Here is a 20,723-nt window from a genome sequence, read left to right on the forward strand (position 1 = left end):
GAGAGCACCTGAGCAGCCTGACCTGACAGCTTGGCAGTGCAGGCAAGCTCAGCCCCTGGGATCCCTGGGTGTTTCTAGGAACCACTGACTCCTCATGACTGCCAGGGTGTGGTCTGGCTTGCTGGTTTTCCCTCTCTGTGGAGGTGGTTTACTCGAGGTAGTTGACTGTGTGTGGATGTACCTTTCCCCTCGTGTAAAACCACTTCATTTAATGATATGGCAGAGCGAGGGTTTGCTGGGCAAGACTGTCAGTCAGGCTTTTAGCACAGGTTTGAAAGTAGAATCCTGCAAGTCTGTGAATGCAGAAAGCAGTCCTACTCTGCAGTTGCAGGGATGTGACCCTTAAACCTGCAGCCTCTTCATTTCACGCTGTTACAAAACCCCAAGTGCTGCATCCAGGGCTGATAGGCATTCTGCCTTCATGGGCCTGCCCAGGGTGGGAGTGGGCTCTCTTCCCTCCCTTGGACTAGTTTACTGCTTTTCCTTCCACTGGTGACTGTCAGTACATTGTCCAAACATGAGGCATGGCAGATATTTTAAGGGCTGTTTCTTCCTTGGCTGCCTCTTCAGGATGGGGTCAGAGAATGTTATTTGTGTTTTCCAGGTTCAGTTGGGGTTGCTAGTAATAATACTCACTAACAGCCACAATGACTGTGAGATGTGAGTTTCTCTTACATGCATATGTGTATGTTTAGCCAGCTGTGTGTGAATCTTCACAAGTCCTCTGCAGAGATTACTGGTGGGGTATGTTAGACCCCACAAAGAGGTACTTTCTCAGAGCTCTAAATTTATTTTCTTTGTTTTCCCCTGTCCCCAGTTTAGCAAGTCACAGTTGTTGCTGGCCATGCTTTTCCCTCACTGTGCTCCTAACCATTTAGTAGTCACATTTATTGTAGCTGTGATGTTTCCATAGTCCAAGAGTTTCAAAAGGGTCAAGGTTTTAAGCCACTGTTGCTATTTCTTACACTCTCCCCCATCCATCACCACTGTACTGTGTAATGCCAGCAGAAAGCATTCATGCAGTTGTTCGAGGACCTCATCTGCCAGAAAACTGGTTTTACTCTCTTCCCCTCCATGCAGTTTTCTGCCGTACAGTCACAGAAATACCTAGTTTGTCTCATAAGAAGGAATAGTAAGGCCAGTGCTGAAACTTGCTTAAGAAGTTTATAGAACAGCAGTTCAGTGGTGGTGTCTGGCAGTATACTGGCAAGAATTAAGGGATGTTGTTGATACTGGTTTTCCCCCTCTCTAAGTGGGTGTTTAGAGTTGTTTTTCTTCGTTATTACTCTGAGTCTTTATGGTATCCTTTATTAAGGGGTTTGCTCAAATTCATTGTTCTGTTTCAGAGCCAAAGAAATTAAGAAGATTCCTTGAGTGATATCAGGGACTGGGGGGGGAAGAGGGGAGGGGTGACAGGGCATGGAAGGACAGCAGTAAGTGACAAAACTTTATAGCTAATTTAGGGGAATTACAGGTTTTGCTCTTAAGAAACAACCTTGACTGTCAGTGTTTCGTTGAGGTGTACAAGAGATGGTGAAATCCAAAACTCCATGTTTAACTAGTCATTGCCATGGATTGGATGTGTGTTTGGAGCTTGTGCTTTTGTAAAAGCATCTTGAGATGGACCCTGCTGAGTATATGGTACTTGGTCATGCTACTCTGATAGCTGCACACGACTGTCTGTAGGAAACCAAATGCTGCAGGACTGATTAGAGCTCTTGGAGACTGTAGGGAGATGGTGCCCCAGTGTCACCCATGTGTCACCCAGGCTTCTCTGGTGTGTGGCAACAGACAAGCTGACAGCACACCATCGTCTGTTTGTGTTGGAATGTGGAAGCCATGGTTTATCAGACTGGTTCTCTCCTCACCCTCTCTTACAGACGGAGTGTCGTAACTACGTGCGTGTCTTGCAGCAGCTGAATGATACTTTTCTCTACGTGTGTGGAACTAATGCATTTCAGCCAACATGTGATTACGTGGTAAGAAATCTTGTGTATGTTTTGACCCAGCAGCAACTGTCACTTAAAAAGCAGCTCAAGTAAACAAGTTGATCTCCATTCCCAAAACTGTTGTGTCTTCAGTGCTGGTTGTAAGGTTAGGAGCATTTATTGCACTGTCCCACCATAGAGTATGGAAATAACCTGTACTGTTCCTTTTTTCGGAGCACTTAATGAATTCTTGATTCATCTTGTCTAACTGCAGATTTACTTTTTCGTAATTCTTTGCGTATTGTGTGTTAGCATAAAACCAGTTTCTGAAACTGAAGTTACATTGTTTGTAACTTCCACCCATTACCAGATCTTCCCGAAATTTCTCAGATTCCTGTCTCTGCTTGTCTTTTGTCTCTGCTTCTGGCTATGCCACAGATCCATAGTGCTGAATGCTTCAGAATGAAGTCTTGGCACAGAATTAAAACTCCCTTTTTCTCACTGCTGACTCTTGTATCATTTTCCCTACTGCAGCTCTTAGCAATTTGAAAGTTGAGAAATCTTGTAGTTGTGCCTTTTTGTCTCCCCTGCTTGCAAGTCTGCCAGCCATCACCTCTGGAATATTGCCAGGAGCCATTGTTCTTAGCTTCCAATGTCTCCATTACACAGTATAACTGATTACTTGCCCAGTACTGTGGCTGCAGTTCGTCATCATCTTTCTGATCCTCATTCTCTTGGTCTTTTTAGGGGATTTATAAAGTAGCAGCTGAAATACTCTGTTGCTTTTTAAAGCCTTAGCTGGATTATGCCCTATCTCACAAATTTAACATAATCTCGAGAATTGCTAAATCCACTTCAGAAAGCCTTCTTGATTTCTGAGACTCTCTATTTTTTTCAGGCTAATTCAATAATTGCCAGTTCTTTCCATATATCAATTCCCTGCTGTTCCTGATGTCTTTCCTGGGTGCTTTTTCTTGAGGTCTGTCTGGATTTAACTTTTCATCTTCTGCTCTTTTCTGTTCTTGGCCTCACAAATTACAGGATCACATTTCCTCTCTGTCCATGGGACTTGATAAATTTTCCAAAAACACATATGACTTTTATAATTCTACACAAAATGCCTTTGATGCTGGTAGTTGATGATATAGCCCAATATTTAGTGTTTAGTTTTCAGTTAATTTTGCATGAGCTGAGTGGTTGAAAAAGTGCTAACAGTTGTTTTGTGGTTTTCAACTTGATTTTTTTTTTGCAGAATTTAACTTCCTTTGAACTTGGAGGTAAAAATGAGGATGGTAAGGGTAGGTGTCCATTTGATCCTGCTCAAAGCTACACATCTGTTATGGTTGGTAAGTTCAGACTTTGCCTACCTTGTTCTTATGTATAAAAAAAGTTGTGTCTTTTCCACTGTCATGCTCCAGTTTGTCAGTGTCAAAAGGGGAGCTTGCATCCATATTTTTTCCCTTTATTGTGTATCTGCAAAGATGTTAAAATACTTATTTAGTCAACCTTAGTGTGTTTTTTGAAGGAGAACTTAAAAATTCTGGGTTGTTTTGGAAGCAACTTCTAAAATACTAATTTTCAAACTGTATTTTCAGGTGTTTAACGTATTTAGTCCAGGTAGTCTGAATGTACTTGGCTGCATTTGTAGCATCCATTAATGCAATTTCAGTAAATTTAACAAGTGGTACTTTTTAGCTGTCCTGAAGACTTATCCATAAGACAGAATAGAGGAGTGAGATATTGATTGCAGGTAGACTTACTGCATAGAAAGACACCCCTGAATCTCAACCTGGGGGAACCAGTTGATGGATTTACTGTTGTGTCCCAAGATCATGAGAGAAGCTCAACACAGGATGAAACAGGAAATGAGAAACACAACTGCCTGCACTGTGCCTACGTTTTTAAAAGTTGACTTTGAACAATGGTGGCATAGAAAGAGAGAAGAATAATTCCAGACTTCTGATGCATTTAAGTAAATTTGCATGGTTTTACATGAACTGTAGGTTTACATGTTAAGTGCTAAAGTACCACAAAAACTACTCTGAATTTTGTCAGTTCTTGTGTTAGAGCATCAATTATCCACACTCTGGAAGTGTTAGGCTTCAGCACAGTCAGCAGAAATGTAAACATAAAATACATGTCCAGGGCAATTTAGAGGAAGTCCTTGTTTGTCTTTTCTTGTGGGAAGCTTAAGCTTACATAGACTCAGAAAATATTTATGTACCCTTTTTGGTATCCAGTCCATAAGATCTAAAATATTTGATTTTTTGTTAAAGATGAGGAGCTTTATTCTGGGACTTCTTACAATTTCTTGGGAAGTGAACCCATTATTTCACGGCACTCTCATCAGAGCCCTCTGAGAACAGAGTATGCAATACCTTGGCTTAATGGTAAGTGGGCATGAGAACTGGCCCAGATAAATTACTTTTCTTTCTTCAACCCCACACTGACAGAGTTTTCCTGGTTGTAAGGAGCAATTGTCTGATAGAGAGAATGGATTTTGTTATACTGGCATACCCTGGCATGTAAGTGTGTGCCCTCATGCATACCAAGAGATGTTGTTTTGAAATTTTAGGATTTTTATCAGCATTGACAATGAAAACAGCTTCAAGATACATAGGCTTACTCTGGACAATAATGGTTGCAGTTTATTTTATATCTACGTGTTCTTTTTTGCAATAATGCAGCTTAGTTATGATACAGTAAGGAAGGCAATGTTTTTGGTCTGGAATGGGTTTTCAAATTGAGCTGATCATGATTCTTGGTGATTTCAGTTCCTGAATTTCAGAATTCACTGAGCTTTGTGAACGTTCAGAGGTTTGAGGCTTTGTGCCAAAAAGGACCAAAATCATGATCATCATAACCAAAAAGTACAGGATAGTGAGTTTTGTAACACATGTTGTAATGTTGTTTTTGGTCTTTCAGCTAGCAGCTGAAATGGAGGGGAGGCAGGCAAGGGAGGTCAGGTCCTCCAGGCCCATTAGAAAACCATGTTTGAGTATGGGCTGAAGAACATTAGGGTACAGTAATAATCTCATTACTTCAGAGATCTCTCAGGTATCTTAGTGCTTTAATTTAGGATTTGCAGGTTTGGGGAGTTTTTTTTTTCTGTTCCTGGTTGGTTTTTTGTTTTTGTTTTCGAGAAACACTATTCATATTATGAAGAAGAAACTGTGTAGGGAGGTCAGTGACTAGAGAGCAGGCAAATTCAGTGTGGAATTTGGGTGAAAGAGAACTCCTAGAGGGTCTTTGAGGGAATCAGGTTAGTAGTCTCATATGTAATGGAAAATTCTTCTCTTTGTGTCTGTAGAGCCCAATTTTGTTTTTGCTGATGTGATTAGAGCAGACCAAAACAGCACAGATGGAGAAGATGACAAGATATACTTCTTTTTCACCGAGGTGTCTGTGGAGTATGAATGTATTGGAAAACTGATGATTCCAAGAATAGCTAGGGTCTGCAAGGTGGGAGATAGTTCAATTTACTGTTACTATATCAACTAGAATTTTGTATATGTGTGTTAAAAAGCATTTATTTTTGTGAACTTACTGCCAGTTAACTGGAAGTGGTTGAATTTAGTGAACCTTAGCGAATCAGCAGTTCCAGTCAGTTCTTCAGAACCCAGAAAGCCTAATGGTTGCTTTGTGAATAAATGCTTGACTTAATTTTGCACAGTTATGAAATTTCAATACATCTGGGGGTTCTCCTCTCCTCCGGGGGAAAACAAACCAACCGTGACAAAACCCAGCAACAGAAAAAGTGTTTCCTCAGGCTTTCCTTTCTTTTTTCTTTTTTTTTTCTTTTTTGACAAGAACAGCTCCCTGTGAAGAACTGACTTTGGTTGGAGCTGAGCAGACAGGATGTCTGTCGAGTGACTTTCAAGTATCTGTATGCAAACAGAACTGTAGCTGTGTCCACAGCAAAATAGTTCTTGACTGTGGTGTAGCAGATGGGACTTCTATGAAGCTCTTAACAGCTGCCAGAGCCTGAAGGAAAATGGTCACCAGCAGCCTGACTGTGTCACACTTGCTGTGCTTAAACCTCAGTGGGTTAGGCTGATTGAAGTATTTCCTCAGGAGTGTTGGTTGAAAATCTTGCTGATGAAAGTTTTTTTTTTTTTTTCCCCCCTTGATTTAACAAAAACTTTTTCAGTGGAATGTATCAATTTCCTCAAGGTTTTTTTTTTTTCCAACAGGAAATTTATCTCTCCGCCTCATTTTTATGAGGTTGAAAGTTTTATTTTGACTTCACTGTTTTATATTTAAACATGGAAGTCAAAACATAAATGAAAAGTTAGTGCCCTTGAGATTTCTGTTAAACAAGGAGCTGGAGGCAAGTTTATGTTGGGCTTTTTATGACCCTCTACCCACTGACAGCTTGTATATGCTTTAAAAGGGGATTGTTGTGGAATATGAGAGCTTCATTATTATATAATTATATAATTCAGACTGTTCTGTTTCAAATAGGAGTCAGTGGCAAGTTGCAAATCCATAAGCATTTATACTTAATTGTTTTAATAAATTTTGCATATTTTCTTTAGTACTTTGCATAACACCTTTGGATAATGAAAGGGAACTATCAATGCAGTTTCAATATGCCCTGCTTTTTGAAGTGGAGTATCAGAGCTACAGCTTGATTAGCAAATATTTTGGAACATTTCTTGTCAATGTATCTTAACTTCTTTAAGCCTTGGTACTACAAATCCTGAATAAAGGTGGTAACTGCTAGCAGGACTAAACCATTGCTGCATTTCTTCTAATGAAGGTATCAATGTCAGGCAAGTTTAAGGGCATATTGCAGCATTAGAATTTAACTCACAGTTTTGATGTCTTAGAAAAAATGCAATACTACTAATTTCTCTAAAGGGACAGTATAGTACTTCCACCCTTATTTTACTTGTTCTATTAAACAGGTTTTTCCTGATGGTGCATTGCCCATCTCAGTTTTTTCAAGTGTTACTGAAGTGTGGTTCTTCATTAACTCTTATATTCCATGTTGCCTGTGTGTGTGATAGAAACAATTCTGCATTATTGTTGTTGAATCAGTTTTCCTGTGGCTTTTTTACTGTTCTGTTTGTGAATGTGTTAGCATTTATTGATGGTTGCTGTAGATGAAATGTTAGAAAATAACACAGCTTAGTAATTTTGTGCTATAGCAGTGGTTCTTAAATGCAAAAATGCTGCTAGTTCTCCTCACAAATACCTTTTTATTTTTTTTTTTAATATCATAAGAGGGACCAAGGAGGATTAAGGATCTTGCAAAAAAAATGGACGTCCTTTCTCAAGGCCAGACTGATTTGTACCATCCCCGATAAGAACTTAATTTTCAATGTTATCAATGATGTTTTTATTCTCAAGTCTCCGACTTTGAAGGAACCAGTGATATATGGAGTCTTCACCCCACAGCTGTAAGTGTGGTGTAGCCTTTTCCTGGATAAGTACCTTTAGTGTCAGTTGGTTACTACAAGAACTAATAATTGCTCCTGTGTTTTTGTTTTTTGTTTGTTTGGTTTTGGGGGGGTTGTTTCTTTTTTTTTTCATTTCTTCCTGAACTTGTAGGAATAACGTGGGGTTGTCAGCAGTGTGTGCATACAGTCTGTCTACTGTGGAAGAGGTTTTCTCAAAAGGAAAATACATGCAGAGTGCCATAGTGGAACAGGCTCATACAAAGTGGGTACGATACAATGGGGAGATCCCTAATCCTCGACCTGGAGCGGTAAGTTTGGGAAATCTTGGATCTGATGACTTTTTTTTTTTTTTTAATGCTCACAAGTAAAGAGACTAGAAAGCATTAGGTAACCTATTAATTAATTATTTGTTTGCCCTACCTGGTTACTTCTTGTTGCAAAAAAGCCTACGAAAGCAGTGAAGTGATATGGTTCTGAGCTTTGTATCTGGGAACCAAAGTGTTTGTTTCTTTTTAATTTAGTATTGAGTTATTTACTGGTTTGGGATTTTTGTTATTTTGTTAATAATTTTCTGCTGGTGAAACAGAATATATATACACTAGAAATACTTTTGAGTTCAAATGAACAGAAGTATTGCATCATCTCTGTAGGTTCAGCATGTTTATCCAACACAGTGCATTGCTGTACAGACTAAAATGTTCATAGTGCTCAGTCTCTTTCAGACTTTTCTTACTTCCTTACGTTCCTTACAGTCATCTTGTTGCTGGTGCTGAATGAGGTGACAGCTAAAAGCAGTTAAAATGTGTGAGAGTTACAGAAGGAATATTTTCCTAGAATGTATTTTGAGCCCAAACAAAAATGTAGTCCAAGGCTCAGGGATTAGTACATCACAGAAGCCAGAGTGCTATGAGACCTCAGGACTTGCCTCACTAGAATAAGTGTAGTATGAGGGTGTGCTTGCTGGCCAAAGTGATGCAGAGAAGAAAATGCATACAGCTGTGTCTTTGTTTTGTACGAGTAAATGATATAATTTGATTGTCTCTTTTGTTTTGGTGTTCCCCCCCCTCCCTGTTCTCCTGCTAGTGTATAAACAACGAAGCCGGAGGATCGAGCTACATGAGCTCTCTGAATTTACCAGACAAGACACTGCAGTTTGTTAGAGACCATCCTCTGATGGATGACTCAGTGACCCCGATGGGAGACAGACCTCGGCTGGTAAAGCAAGATGTGAAGTACACACAGATTGTGGTGGACAGAGTCAGAGCACTCAATGGCACCATGTATGATGTGATGTTCATCGGCACAGGTGAGTTCTGCAGAAGACCTCTGTTTTAAGGGTGTGCTGGTTCTTTGGTTTTCAAACGGAAGCTCTTGAGATTTCCATGTCTGCAGTGCTTGTAGAGCTGGTGTTTCCATTAAAAGGCAAGGTGCCACAGTAAGTGGACAGTCATAACGTTGAAAAGGTATTGCAGGAGAAGAACTGCAAAGCTGCATGAGAGCAGCAAAAACACACAGAAGATAAATCCCTAAGTGATCGTTTTTAGTGCCAAAATGTTTTCTTGCTCAGAGCTACTGCAGATGGCAGATTTAATGGTTGCCTTTGACACAGTTATATGAAGTCTTCATCTGAACAGCAAGCAGATTACTGAGACAAGTTAAAGCAATTGTGCAGGGGTTTTTCCCTGCCTTTCTGTTTTAAGGATCTTACTAAAACATATTGCTCTCTTGTTTCAGATCGGGGAGCTGTGCACAAAGCCATCAGCTATGAAAATGGAATGCATATTATTGAAGAAACACAGTTTTTTCCAGACTTCGAACCAGTCCAAACTCTCTTGCTTTCATCCAAAACAGTAAGTGCTATGAGCATCACAGCATTCATCTCATTTTTGTTCTTCCCCAAAAGTTTTAAGTACCACTTGGTAACCATCACTGTGCACCTACCCAAAAGCTGCATTTGTAACTCATGGTACTGCAGCAGTATCACATATTGCCTGCTGCATTTCAGTCTGTTTGGTAGGTGCCAAACTTCTAAATGTATGTGGACATGGGGAAGGGGTGTGGGGTGGGCACGAGCGTGCAGATCTTCACTTTGATTCCATGTGCAGAAGCTGAAAGCTGTTGTAAGGTGTTCCAGAATACCAGACTGCGGGTTAGGAGTAATGTAAAAATCCCGACCTCTTGTGGCCGTTGCTGATCTGCGAGGAAAAATCCTCTCCACTGCCCTAACCAGTGACTTGTAGCGTCAGACCCCTCAGACAGTGAGATTTCAGGGACTGAAATGCCACTTTCGAAGTGTCTGATCGTAATACCAGCATTCAGTAGCTACCCAGTGAAAGATAAGTTCTCTGCAGCTTAGGGATGTAGGAATACTGCCAACATATCTTTGAAACAGCTTTTATTTTTCTGTGATATTCAGTAGAACTTTGCATGTCAGCATGATCAGCTCAGCGGAACAGAGCTTTATGTCATGATTTTACAAGCTCAACTTGCACGCTTATTTGTCCTTTCATGCTTATAATAGGAAGAAGTCATGAGGAGAGAGCATATTTTTGCTGGACAAACGAAAATCAGGATTAAAATCTTTCGTGCCTATAGTTTTCAGTAAAGGTGTTTGTATTATTTTTGTGTGGTGCATCACACTGGCAGCTCTCTATATATGTGTTTGGATATATATTATGTGTGTGTCTACATATGTACGTTAAGTATTTGCTGGTTTCTTCTGCTTTATCTGCAAAGAAAGCTTCAAGTGTCTTGTTTTGACAGGGTTTTTCCAGGTTTACCCTATGATAGAAGATAAGGATAGATGACTCCTCTAATAAATAGGCTAATGCCCGTTCTTCTCATTGTGGGATCATTCATACACTGGCTTAATTATGATTCCTCCATTTTTTGGGAGTGCAAGGGAAGAGATGGGCATTATAGCCTTAAACCAAAGACATGTGATGTAGCAGTTTCATCATGTACATGGTAGCCATGACTAGTGTAGAAAAAATGGCATTGAATGTATTCATTCTGAGTCCAGATGCCACATGCTCAGTTCCTCAAGGACATCCTGAATCATGGCATAGAGGGTGCACAGGGAATGCACTGCCTTTTCACAAGGAAACTTCTCTCAGAGCTTAGAACTGAAACAAAACACTGCTTCCTGATACAATTGTTGACACACAAAACTAAACCCCAAAACTGAAACAGTGCTGCCCAGTACATTCTCATAAAAGCAGGGGTCCTTTTCAGTGATGATGAGTGGGAGATTGGGCCAGGCATGAAAGCTATATAGTCATGGTACCACCCAAGCAGGGATTTACTGCTCCCCAGCATGAAAACACAAGTTTCTGCCTCCACAGTCAGTGGCTGCTGAAGTCCTTCCTAGAGCTGGTATTTTGATACATGTCATGGCATCCCATAGTAGTGGATTAACCACAGAAGGGTAATAATTACCCTGATGGTGGGATTTAGACCTCTCTGGAGTCAGAGTCCTTTCTGAACACATTTTTCAGTAGTTTCCAGGTTTTTCCCACATTGTTTAGTGTGCTGGGCAGAGTCAGACGACTCTACAGTAGATCTTCTACTTGACTTGAAGGTTTGTCTGGATTTTTTTTCTAATGGTCTTCTCAGCTTGCTGCATGTTCCCTGAACTCTTGGATGTATGAGCTGGGAAACATGAGAGACACTACAGTGCATGCACAGCGTGGCAGCATTATCTAGAAGAGCACAAGAGAGATAACAGTGCTTCGTACATGGGGGGAGCCTTTGACAGAGTGGGAAGCTTTTCCTGGGAAGTAGTACATCTCCAGCACTGTACACTTCTTCCATGGGCAGTGCAGCATAGTCCAGGTTAAAGTTCAGGATGGAAGACTGCACGTGGATGGATGTTCAACTATCTTTCAAACTCCAGTCTTCCAGCAGATTCTTTTTTGATCCTGTTCTGCCTTGCATTTTCCAGTGCAGAGAGTGTCCTTGAAAGCTGTCTGCACATTTCATATGTGAGACCAATCCAAACTAATTTGTGCTTGGTCTTGTAGCTTCCTCTGAAGACTTTCTCATGATCATTGCATTAAAGACACTGAGCTGCTCTGAGTTTCTCATGGCAGAACCTGCTTACATACTTAGCAAAAGAGCATCAGTGAGCCCCAAAACCTACATTCACCCCTAAGATAGTCTGATAGTTGTTTTCTTGAGGCTTTTTCTCATGTCGAGACAAAACTTCTGCACCATGAACATGAGATTTTTTGAAGAATGTTTCTCTACCAGAAGTCTCTCTTGGATGTCTCCCCATCATTTTGTGACCATGCTCATTCTGCCAGAGTTAAGCAGTCCCCCTGCAGACATGACCCCTGAGGACATTTCTGTGCACTGAGATCTGTGTGGCTGCAGTACAGGAGAAGCCACTCTGTGCTTGGATCTGGCCCATTTGCTGTGGCAACTGCAGTAGGGTGCTGATAAATCCACTTGGTGTTCTGCTCAGGATGAAGCCAACCCACTGCCAAGGCAGGGTGTGCCACTTGGCTTTCTGTGCAGAGCCTCTCAAAAGGAGGTGGTTGGTCACTGGTGGTTTGGGGTTGCAGCACAGGTCCCCTTTCTTCAGTCTTTGCCTTGTAATATGTGAAGTCAGTGTAGCTTTAGCCATCAGCTTCCCTGAGCTTTTAAGCAGATGAGTGAAATATGGCAGCTGCCTGCCTTTTATAGGAAGAGTGTTTGGAATGAGTCTTCTCCTGTTGTGTCAGTGACACTTGTTTGGGATCCCAACAGCAATGGTTCAACAGGTGATATGAAAATATTCCCCTTTTCCTTGGTGTCTTGCCAGTGCTGTTTTCCTTTGAATACTGCCAGTGTTCCTCCTTGAAAAGCATAAAAGCTGATGCTGATGTGGCTGCAGAGGCCTGGCTGGTTGATGGAGCTGAAGGCAGTAGGGCTGCTTTGGGTTAACAGGAGCAGGTCCTACAAAGAGCCTGGTTAGGCTTTCATGTGCCTGCTGGAGGCTAGTCATCCTCACAGTCTTGCCTTGCCTCATAGAAGGATTGTTGGAGCATTCATATTTCTGGAAAAACTGTGTGATAAAGCCATGGTTAGACATGGTTATTTTCCATTGTCATGAGCTGTATCTGTTTCAGGTTTTTGTTGTCTTTTTTGCACTGTTGGCATTGCTGCAATATTTTCAGTTTAAGTTTCTAGAGATAAAAGCTAATCAAATGCTTATTCCCCATCATGCACCAGTTTTTACAAATATGGCTGAATGTATGCAACTCTTTAATGATACTTAAAGCATGTAATGAGTTTTTGGCTTTGAGGAAGTGATCAACTGTGATTTCTTTCTGATTTTTTTTTTTTACTTTGTTTTTCTTTAGGGCAGAAAATACCTCTTTGCTGGCTCAAATTCTGGTGTGGTTCAGTCCCCAGTGGCGTTCTGTGACAAGTACACCACTTGTGTTGACTGTGTTCTAGCAAGGGATCCTTACTGTGCTTGGAAACCCCTCGAAGCTTCCTGCATTGATATTTTTAAAGAAGCTGAAATTGGAAGGTAATGGTAGCATTTGATGACCTTGCAGTTGCAGTCAGTATTGAATCAGTCTTGTCCCTTACTGATAAGTGGAATTTTGAAAAGCAAATGTTTTCAAATACAGACTTTTTTCTATCCATTTGTCTGCTACTGCTGTTCAGATAAGATGACTGACTTAGCACAAGGGAATGGGCAGGCTCTAGGAAACATTTTTAATGTTTGGGCTTCCTTTTACAGGAACTGGATTCAGAACATAGGTGGAGATGCATCTTCTTGTTCTGGTGAGTTAGTCTTTGTAGAGCTCTTTCATATGCCTAGGTGGAGTAGTGAAAGAGTTGTGCTTAGTTCATCTTTGCTTTTGTGATTACCTGAACATGCATTTACATTTTTATAGGTATGAGATTCTGCTTTTGAATATTTGAGCATCTGTACAGCCTGCATGTTGTCTTAAAAATGTCTGTGTTTGTATGCATTTCAGTGTGCAGTGCACAACCCCCTGAAATGAACAGGGGCACCTCAAGAGTGACTTGTGAATGAAAGCAATACCAGAAGTACTTCTATTGCAGAGGCCTCTGTCTCTTTGATACAGCATTTGACGTTCTACTGTGAGCCTTGACAAGTGCTTGGTTATTGCTGCTAGATCAGATTAAGTGATTTGGAAAAAAAGCTGATTTTATAGTGAGAGGGGAGGGGGAACTTGGAACACAGTACAGGGCAGCTGAAGTACGTTCCATAGTGCTTTAAGACAAGTAATCACAGGTCCTTTCTTTATAGTGTGTGCTGCTGCCACCAGATCAAGGACATCTTAAAGAGGCAGCAGTGTTACAGGCGATTTGAGCTGCAGTAAACAAAGCTCTTAAGAGTTTAACTTACCCCCGAGTTCAGTATCTTGCCTCAGTGACTCATCTCAAGTGCACGCTCATTTGTGGATCAGCGAGGTCTCATCTTTGTCTAGAAGTGGAGGCTCTCTTAGAGTTTGAGGTGTCCTATCTCTTAGTCTGTCTCAGTGTTTTGTGTGCAGCTGTAGCTTGGTATTTCACTCAGATTCTTGCATGCTGCCATCTTGGTCTCGTGAGGTGAATGCCATAACCTTCACACTTTCTGTTAAGACTGTAACACAGTCCTGTGAAGCTGTACAGGTTAGAGAAACTGGAATCATTGCTGATACTCTGCACATTTATTTTGATGTTCCAGATAAAGTAAGAGAGAATCCCCTACAGCATACATTCAAGCATGGGAGCACAGCAGAACTCAAGTGTTCTCAAAAGTCCAATCTGGCACAGGTAGTTTGGAAGTTCAAAGACGATGTGCTGAGAGTGGAGAGTCCCAAGTACCGTCTGCTGGAAAAGGCACTGCTCATCTTCAACTTATCAGAAGGAGACAGTGGTGTTTACCAGTGTTTGTCAGAGGAAAAAGTGAAGAATAAGAAATTTTCTCAAGTACTGGCTAAGCATGTTTTGGAACTGAAAAAAATACAGCACACCGTGGTGGGCCCCACCGCAGCAGCTGCACCAACAGAAGGTAATAGTGATGTGCCAAAAGCGTCAGCTGTGTCAACCGAGGGTTCCACTGCTCACACCTCGACCACTCACATGGTACCAGTCACGACAGCAAGGATAGTGACAAAGCCCATTGGCCCTGTCCTAACAAGTGTAGCCTCCAACACAGAGCTCTTCAATTCAATTCCCGATGCGGTCCCAGAAAAGACGATGTTCCTCAAGTCAAACGACAACTTCTTGTTGATGTTCCTCTTCCTCTTCTTTTTCATCCTCTTTCTGTGCCTGCTCTCCTACAACTGCTACAAGGGGTACCTGCCGGGGCAGTGCCTGAAGTTCCGCTCTGTCATGCTGCTCGGCAAGAAGAAAACCAAGTCGGATTTTTCCGACTGCGAGCAGAGCGTGAAGGAGACGCTGGTGGAGCAGGGCAGTGTGAGCCACCAGAGCGGGGAGCAGCCGAAGCCCGCGCACGACACCGGCTACGAGACCGAGCCCGACTGCGGGAACAGCCAGCTGCAGGCCGGGGACTCGCAGGCGTCCCGGGAGGCCAAGGACAAGCCCTTCGATGTCAAGTGCGAGCTCAAGTTCGCGGACTCGGACGTGGAGGGGGACTGAGGGCCGCAGCCCTCCCTTCCCTTCCGAGGAGGACGCGAGCTGTGGTCCCGCCGTGGCTGTCGGAGCACGGGCGGGGTGTGACGGGCTAAGCCATAGCGGGGTGTTCGTGCTTCAGCTGTACAGCAAGCCAGTTTCCATTCAGATCTCAGCAGATTAGAGAAGCGGTGTTCTTGTCTGGAGACCATGGCATCTTGTGTTGTACTGTCCTTTCTTTTTAAAAGTTTTTTTAAATGGCCAGTTTCAGATCACCACTTGTTTATTCCCAATTTTTTCCCCCCACTGAGCGCTTTGCTCCAGTGAAGCTACTTGCTTGTTCTTTGGCCATGTTCTTCCATAGAGTAAAAGGAGCTTTTTAATTCAGTTGGCTTTAAAAAGTACTTCAGTCTACACACGTTTTTAGTTGCCATTAAAAAAAGACCTAGTTTCATTTTAATTCCAAATTGGAAATTGAGTTTAGTTTATCAGATTGGTAAATTATAGACTTTTGTCCAGATTGGGACATTTTTTTTCTTTGCTTCTAGTGATTATTTTTAGTTTTATGCTTTGTGTTTTGGCACACTAGATCTCTTTAGTTGGTTAAAGTTAATTTTTTTAACTACTTTTTAAGTATCTTAGATTTTAAGGTACAATGGGGATAGCATTGCCTTGATTTGTGTAAGACTCAGGGATAATCTTGTTTAAAGGTTTTTTTCTTTGCTGCTTTTTAGAAATGTAGGTACAACAATATCAGTACAAAACATGGAGTAAGTGGGGAATGGGGAAGGAGGAAATAAATGCTTTTTTTTTTTGTTTTGTTTTTCCTCCCCCCACCAGCTAGAAAGCTGGACATAGTGATGTTTTATTTTCTATACAAAACTGGATTTTTTTTTTTCCTTTAGTTAATGAAACAGTACAGGCAAGCAACTGTCAGTTAGCAGTGACAAGGAAAGAGGTTTCTTGCATTGTGGGAGCAAAACAGGAATCAAGAAGAACTAACTCCAACAATTCAGCTGGTGACTCTCTGAAGTGGACTGTAAGGACTCAGCCTGATGAGAAAACGTTGCCGATTTTTTTTCTTCTTCTTCTTCTTTTCAGATTCAGAAATAACTCAGCTTCTTTTTGTGACAAATCTTTGCAGCATCACCCTTTCCGGATGATACCTTCCACTCTCCTATGCAACTGGAGACTGAAACTGGAGCTGCTTAAACAATCAGTCCTTTGAACTGTTTATGTGAATCATGCCTGCTGACGTGAAAGTGTGCATTTGTTCTCAGCCTGGTTCACAGCAGCACTGTTTGTCTGTAAAAGCATTTTGTGTGCAGTAACAGTCCTGGTGAATTGTTCCTCTCACTGCATCTTTCTGTAAATATTGCTAGAAGTAGAATTTGTTTTAACAGTAAACAGCAGAATGCCTGGGCTGCTTTTCTATGTTGAACTTCCATGATTTAGACCATCTTAGTGTAAACAGTTTATATTTTATAAGATTCAGTTTGGTTTTATTTTTCTATTTTTAATTATGTACATATAACAGAATAAATATTAAAATAAATTGTATTATTTATGAAACGTGACACAATGACACTGCTTTCCATTTGGCAAGCACTAATGTTCCTTGTGGGTTCCTTTAAGGGGAAAAGCAAGAACTTTCGTAATTAATTCAAAACAGCCTCTCAACTTCAAATGAGCAGGTTATAACCCAGGGGGGAGGGATTGGAAGAATGGGGGGGAAAAATGTGGGTGAAGGAGGAAAGTGCTTTTCTCTAGGGGCCAAGGGACATTTCCTCTTACTACCTTTCTAAAATTCATTTGTCTTTCTGCATTATTTCTTCATTGTGTGATGTATTTCTTACAACTTTTTTCCTTAGTACCCTTTTACTCTCTTTTCTGTCCTCTTCTGTCACACAGCCTCATCTCCTATACCTTTCCCTCCTACTGGTACCTCCTTTTTGTCCTGTGTGGGAAGTGATTCACCTCCTTCACCCACCAGTACCCAGCCTGATGTTTGGTCTAGCACAGACCCCATAAAGGTCATGTTGTTGCCACCTTTCCTAAGTGACCAGACACAGCATGTTAGTGTCCGGGGACCTTTCCACCTCTTCTGCCAAGCCACAGGTAAGCTGGAGGACCCCTGTATAAGCCATCATGGTCTGCATTAAAGGCTTAGCTATGTCACCATGTACTGTGTAAGTTTTACTTTTCTGATGCTGGGGGGAAGGGGGGCTGTTGGAGGGGCAAAGGGGAGAGAAGAGAGAGACAGTGTCAGGGTGCCACTTCCTGATTTTATTAGGCTAGAGTAATGTTTAGCAGGTAGATATTTTTGTTGTCAGTGTGTATGCAATTTAAAAAACACACTTGTATTGGGTTTGAATTTGGTGTATTTTCTGGGCCAGGTCAGTTGTTCTTTTTTCATCTTATTTTAAATGATGAAGGACTTACAGTAACAACAAATTCCATTTTATGATGGATGTGTTATCTGAGGTGTACAGGAGAAGGAAAGAGCAATTTTTCCATAGCAATTCACTTACTTTCCAGCTTTTGTTTGGATTGTTACGAAGTGTAGTTTGTGATTGCTGGTTTAAGCTAAGTGTGATTTAATGGATCTGAACAGGTCCTTGGATGTAACCTTGTTTTCCTTAAAATAAGACATTACATAGATGGAGCAATTTTAAAAACTAGCATGGGTTCACATTGGTCTCAGTGTGAGTATTATCTGGAGTCAGATCAAAATGCATAAGTTCTTATTAGTGTAGATCCTAACAAAGGCATTGTTTTTATTTCCGTGGCTAAAAAGAGCAAGGGTGGGATGAAGGTTCTTTCATAGAATGGAATAATTTAGATTGAAAAAAGGCCTTTCAGCAATAATTTGTTCACTTTTTCTATAGACAGTTCAAAAACTTCATTGTGCAACATGAAAAACACTATAATAGCATAAATAGCACGAAAGATTTAAACAGACGTGGAATTTATTTTAAATTTTCTTTTTCTTTCATCCAGCTGTGCCTTTTTTTAAAATGATGCTCGTGCTACTTTTGAAAATTGTGATTAATTGTATTTGCCTTGGCAGTGAAGGAGGGAGCAGTGCCCTAAAGTCAGCCTGTGGAATTCACTCCTCAGGAGGTGTAGGGGTGCATATTGGAAGAAACTGTCACAACCACCTGACATCCAAGAGGTGCAGTGATGGCACAGGCAGGGCCAAGGTGCCCCAGCTGTTGAAGTTCTTCTGATTCATCTCAGGAAGCAGTGAAAGACCCAACTTTATGTTACAGATGGGAGATTTACTCCCTTTGGGAAACATCACACCCTTTTCATACCCAGAATTACAGCTGTAGTCTGTTGATTTAAAAAAAAAAAAACCACCACCCCCCCCAACCCAACAAATGCAAACCATCATACTGAACTGACACAGATATTTTGCATCTTTCTGGGTTCTGCATGTGAGGGTGTATACATTTATCCTGAGTGGGGGGTGACTAAGCAAGTGCTTTTGCTAGGAAAGTCTCTGCTTGGATTTATTCACATTTCTTCAGTGTCTGTTGATATTTCTTTATATAAACATTGCTATAATGGAACTTTATTTCCCTTGGCTGTGAATATAAGGAGAAGTGTGTCTACAAGGAGCAGAAGGGTTAAGTGAGACTGGCAGAGAGTTAAATGTTGTGCCTGGTTGTCTGCATAAAGGATATGGTATCAAGCCAGTGTATGATGCAAATATATATGCAAAAAAAAATATATCACATCATCCAGTCAAAAACCTCAAGCTTATTTTGACTTGAGTTTCTAATGTTATTTTATGAGAACTGGCGAATCTCTTCCTTTTTTTTAATTGTACATGTCTCGTTTCAAGCTGTCTGGAAACTCAGCAGGAGTTGGTGAGTTCTTTTGCTCATCTCTTACTCATCCCACATGTTTTAACCTGAAAGCTTGCCTAGGGGTAGCACTCCACAACCTTGTAACTGTCTGATTTCAGCAAGGTGAAGCTGAAGTGGATAAAGCACCAACAGCCACTTGTGACATACTGTTATTTTTTTTTTTTTTCCTGAAAAAACCCTAGTTTGTCAAGAATGGGGTACTCCTGCCCCACCTGAAGAGGAAGGAATAAATCTGCCTGCTCAGCTTTTCTCCCAGTTCCTTTCTCCCTGCTCCCCTGAAGAGTCCCACATTTCTCCAGAGACCTGTTTGCACATGGGCAAACATCAGGCTTCCTGTGTACTTTCTCTACTAGAATTTTCTCTCCCATTACAGAATTTTTTAAGCCCTTTACAGACATTTTAGGCGAGCTTCAGATAAATTGAATGAAATACTACACCATCTGGTTCAGGGGGGACAGACAGCTGATGGTGTATGCACCTGCTTTATAAATTTCTCTGTTGAAATTAGGTACAGTAGAAACAGGCTTTTCCCAGCAGTTTTGGTTCTGCTTGGAGGTGCTTTACTGACACCTCCTCCTCTGGTATTAGACTAGTATATCCATGTTTGTAACTTCCCAGACAAGTGATCATGCTGAGCAACAATTTAAATGCTTATTTTATAGTAAGACACTCTGCAAAACACCATTCTTGATGAGTCCTTCTGCCCTGTAGATTCAGACTCACTGTGTCCGTGGTGTCACATCTCCCTTTAGTTCTTCTGCAGCTGGAGGTTTTACATAATGGATTATTGTCAGCCTTGGTAAAATAACCCCAGCAGTGTGAACAATAGAAGTTCTGTGAACTTGGCAATATACTCTAAAGCAGTTGCTACTTCATGGAGCTGCTGAGATGGGTATGTGGTAACGTCCACACGCAGTGCCTGTTCTCTGTGGTTGTGCTCTTCTAAAGGGAGTACCAGAAAGCTTCCCATCCATGGAGGAAAAGATCTGTAACTTCCAAGAATCAAGAGCTGCGAGTGGTTCAGTAGAGATTTCTCTCTCTCTGTTGCTTTGGTGAAGCCTCAAGTTGTGCTGAGAGGCATGCAGAAGGGTGGAGGAAAATATAAACTGCAGTGCACTGCACTTTACTAAGCACTGCTGCAGGACTCAAGGTGCCTGCAGAGTGAGTCTGAAAGAGACCCTGCCCCAGGCTGTGTGCAGGAGCCCCAGGGCTGCCTGTGCTGGTGTCACCACGTCCTCGTGCATCACAGGGCTCAGCAGAAGGGCTCAAAAGCCCCTGTACCCCTTGGTGTGCCTGATGGTTTTTTTTTCCTGGGAGGAGGAGCTTGTCTGTCAGAGGCTGACTGACCCACATAGATAAGTCGTAAGTCATGCGTGGGTTTTTTTGGCATCCTTTACAGGGTTGCATTATCCATGGAGCCCTGGGGTGATGTGGTCTGGTTTGGAGCTCAGTCAGGAGAGGTGTGGAGGGGTGCAGCGGGATGAGCCTGTGTGGGAATGTGCTTCGTGTGAGATAACATGTTAGTGTTACCAACCACAGCACTTAAATCACAACGTGCATCTTAAAATGGACTTTACCAGGGTTGTTACTTTTTTACTCTTACAAGAACACAAATACCAAAGAGCAGTTTGTTGTGAGCATACACTTGTGGTTCATAACCAATTGCATTTGGTGTCTCTTAATGTGAATTATGGCTGTGGAGAGATACAAAGCGAGGTTTCTGAAACCTGAAAAATGTTTTAATTAGTAGCCTAGAAGAGGTAAGCTCTGCATCTCTCAAGGCAATTCAATCCACGGCACAAATATTTTAAAACTTTATAAAATCTTTTAAATCTTTATGCAGTGTATTTTGAGATTTACACAGTGATGCTTTCCTGAAGCAACGCTCTTGACTTAAATTTGCATGCTTGCTTAGTAATCCACGTTCAGTTTGT

General features: G+C 41.5%; 1 protein-coding gene across 3 annotated transcripts in view; it reads left to right on the forward strand.

Annotated features, from left to right (window-relative positions):
* SEMA4D (semaphorin 4D) overlaps positions 1-20,723 on the forward strand; it is a 41,391-nt gene that overhangs the window by 11,281 nt on the left and 9,387 nt on the right. The window contains exons 5-15 of one of the 3 annotated variants that reach the window (XM_018085945.1): positions 1,881-1,979; positions 3,181-3,274; positions 4,205-4,318; positions 5,239-5,390; positions 7,158-7,333; positions 7,485-7,641; positions 8,417-8,639; positions 9,068-9,183; positions 12,679-12,851; positions 13,068-13,111; positions 16,826-17,032. In XM_018085945.1, coding sequence (XP_017941434.1) covers positions 1,881-1,979; positions 3,181-3,274; positions 4,205-4,318; positions 5,239-5,390; positions 7,158-7,333; positions 7,485-7,641; positions 8,417-8,639; positions 9,068-9,183; positions 12,679-12,851; positions 13,068-13,111; positions 16,826-17,032 — 1,555 coding nt within the window. Of the gene's footprint in view, positions 1-1,880; positions 1,980-3,180; positions 3,275-4,204; positions 4,319-5,238; positions 5,391-7,157; positions 7,334-7,484; positions 7,642-8,416; positions 8,640-9,067; positions 9,184-12,678; positions 12,852-13,067; positions 13,112-14,024; positions 16,628-16,825; positions 17,033-20,723 lie in introns of those variants that run through there. The other 2 variants (XM_008925978.4, XM_018085946.1) reach the window with 2 other exon arrangements.

Source organism: Manacus vitellinus, unplaced genomic scaffold (genome assembly GCF_001715985.3).
Source record: "Manacus vitellinus isolate BGI_N305 unplaced genomic scaffold, ASM171598v3 scaffold_9_pilon, whole genome shotgun sequence".
Classification (NCBI taxonomy): domain Eukaryota; kingdom Metazoa; phylum Chordata; class Aves; order Passeriformes; family Pipridae; genus Manacus; species Manacus vitellinus.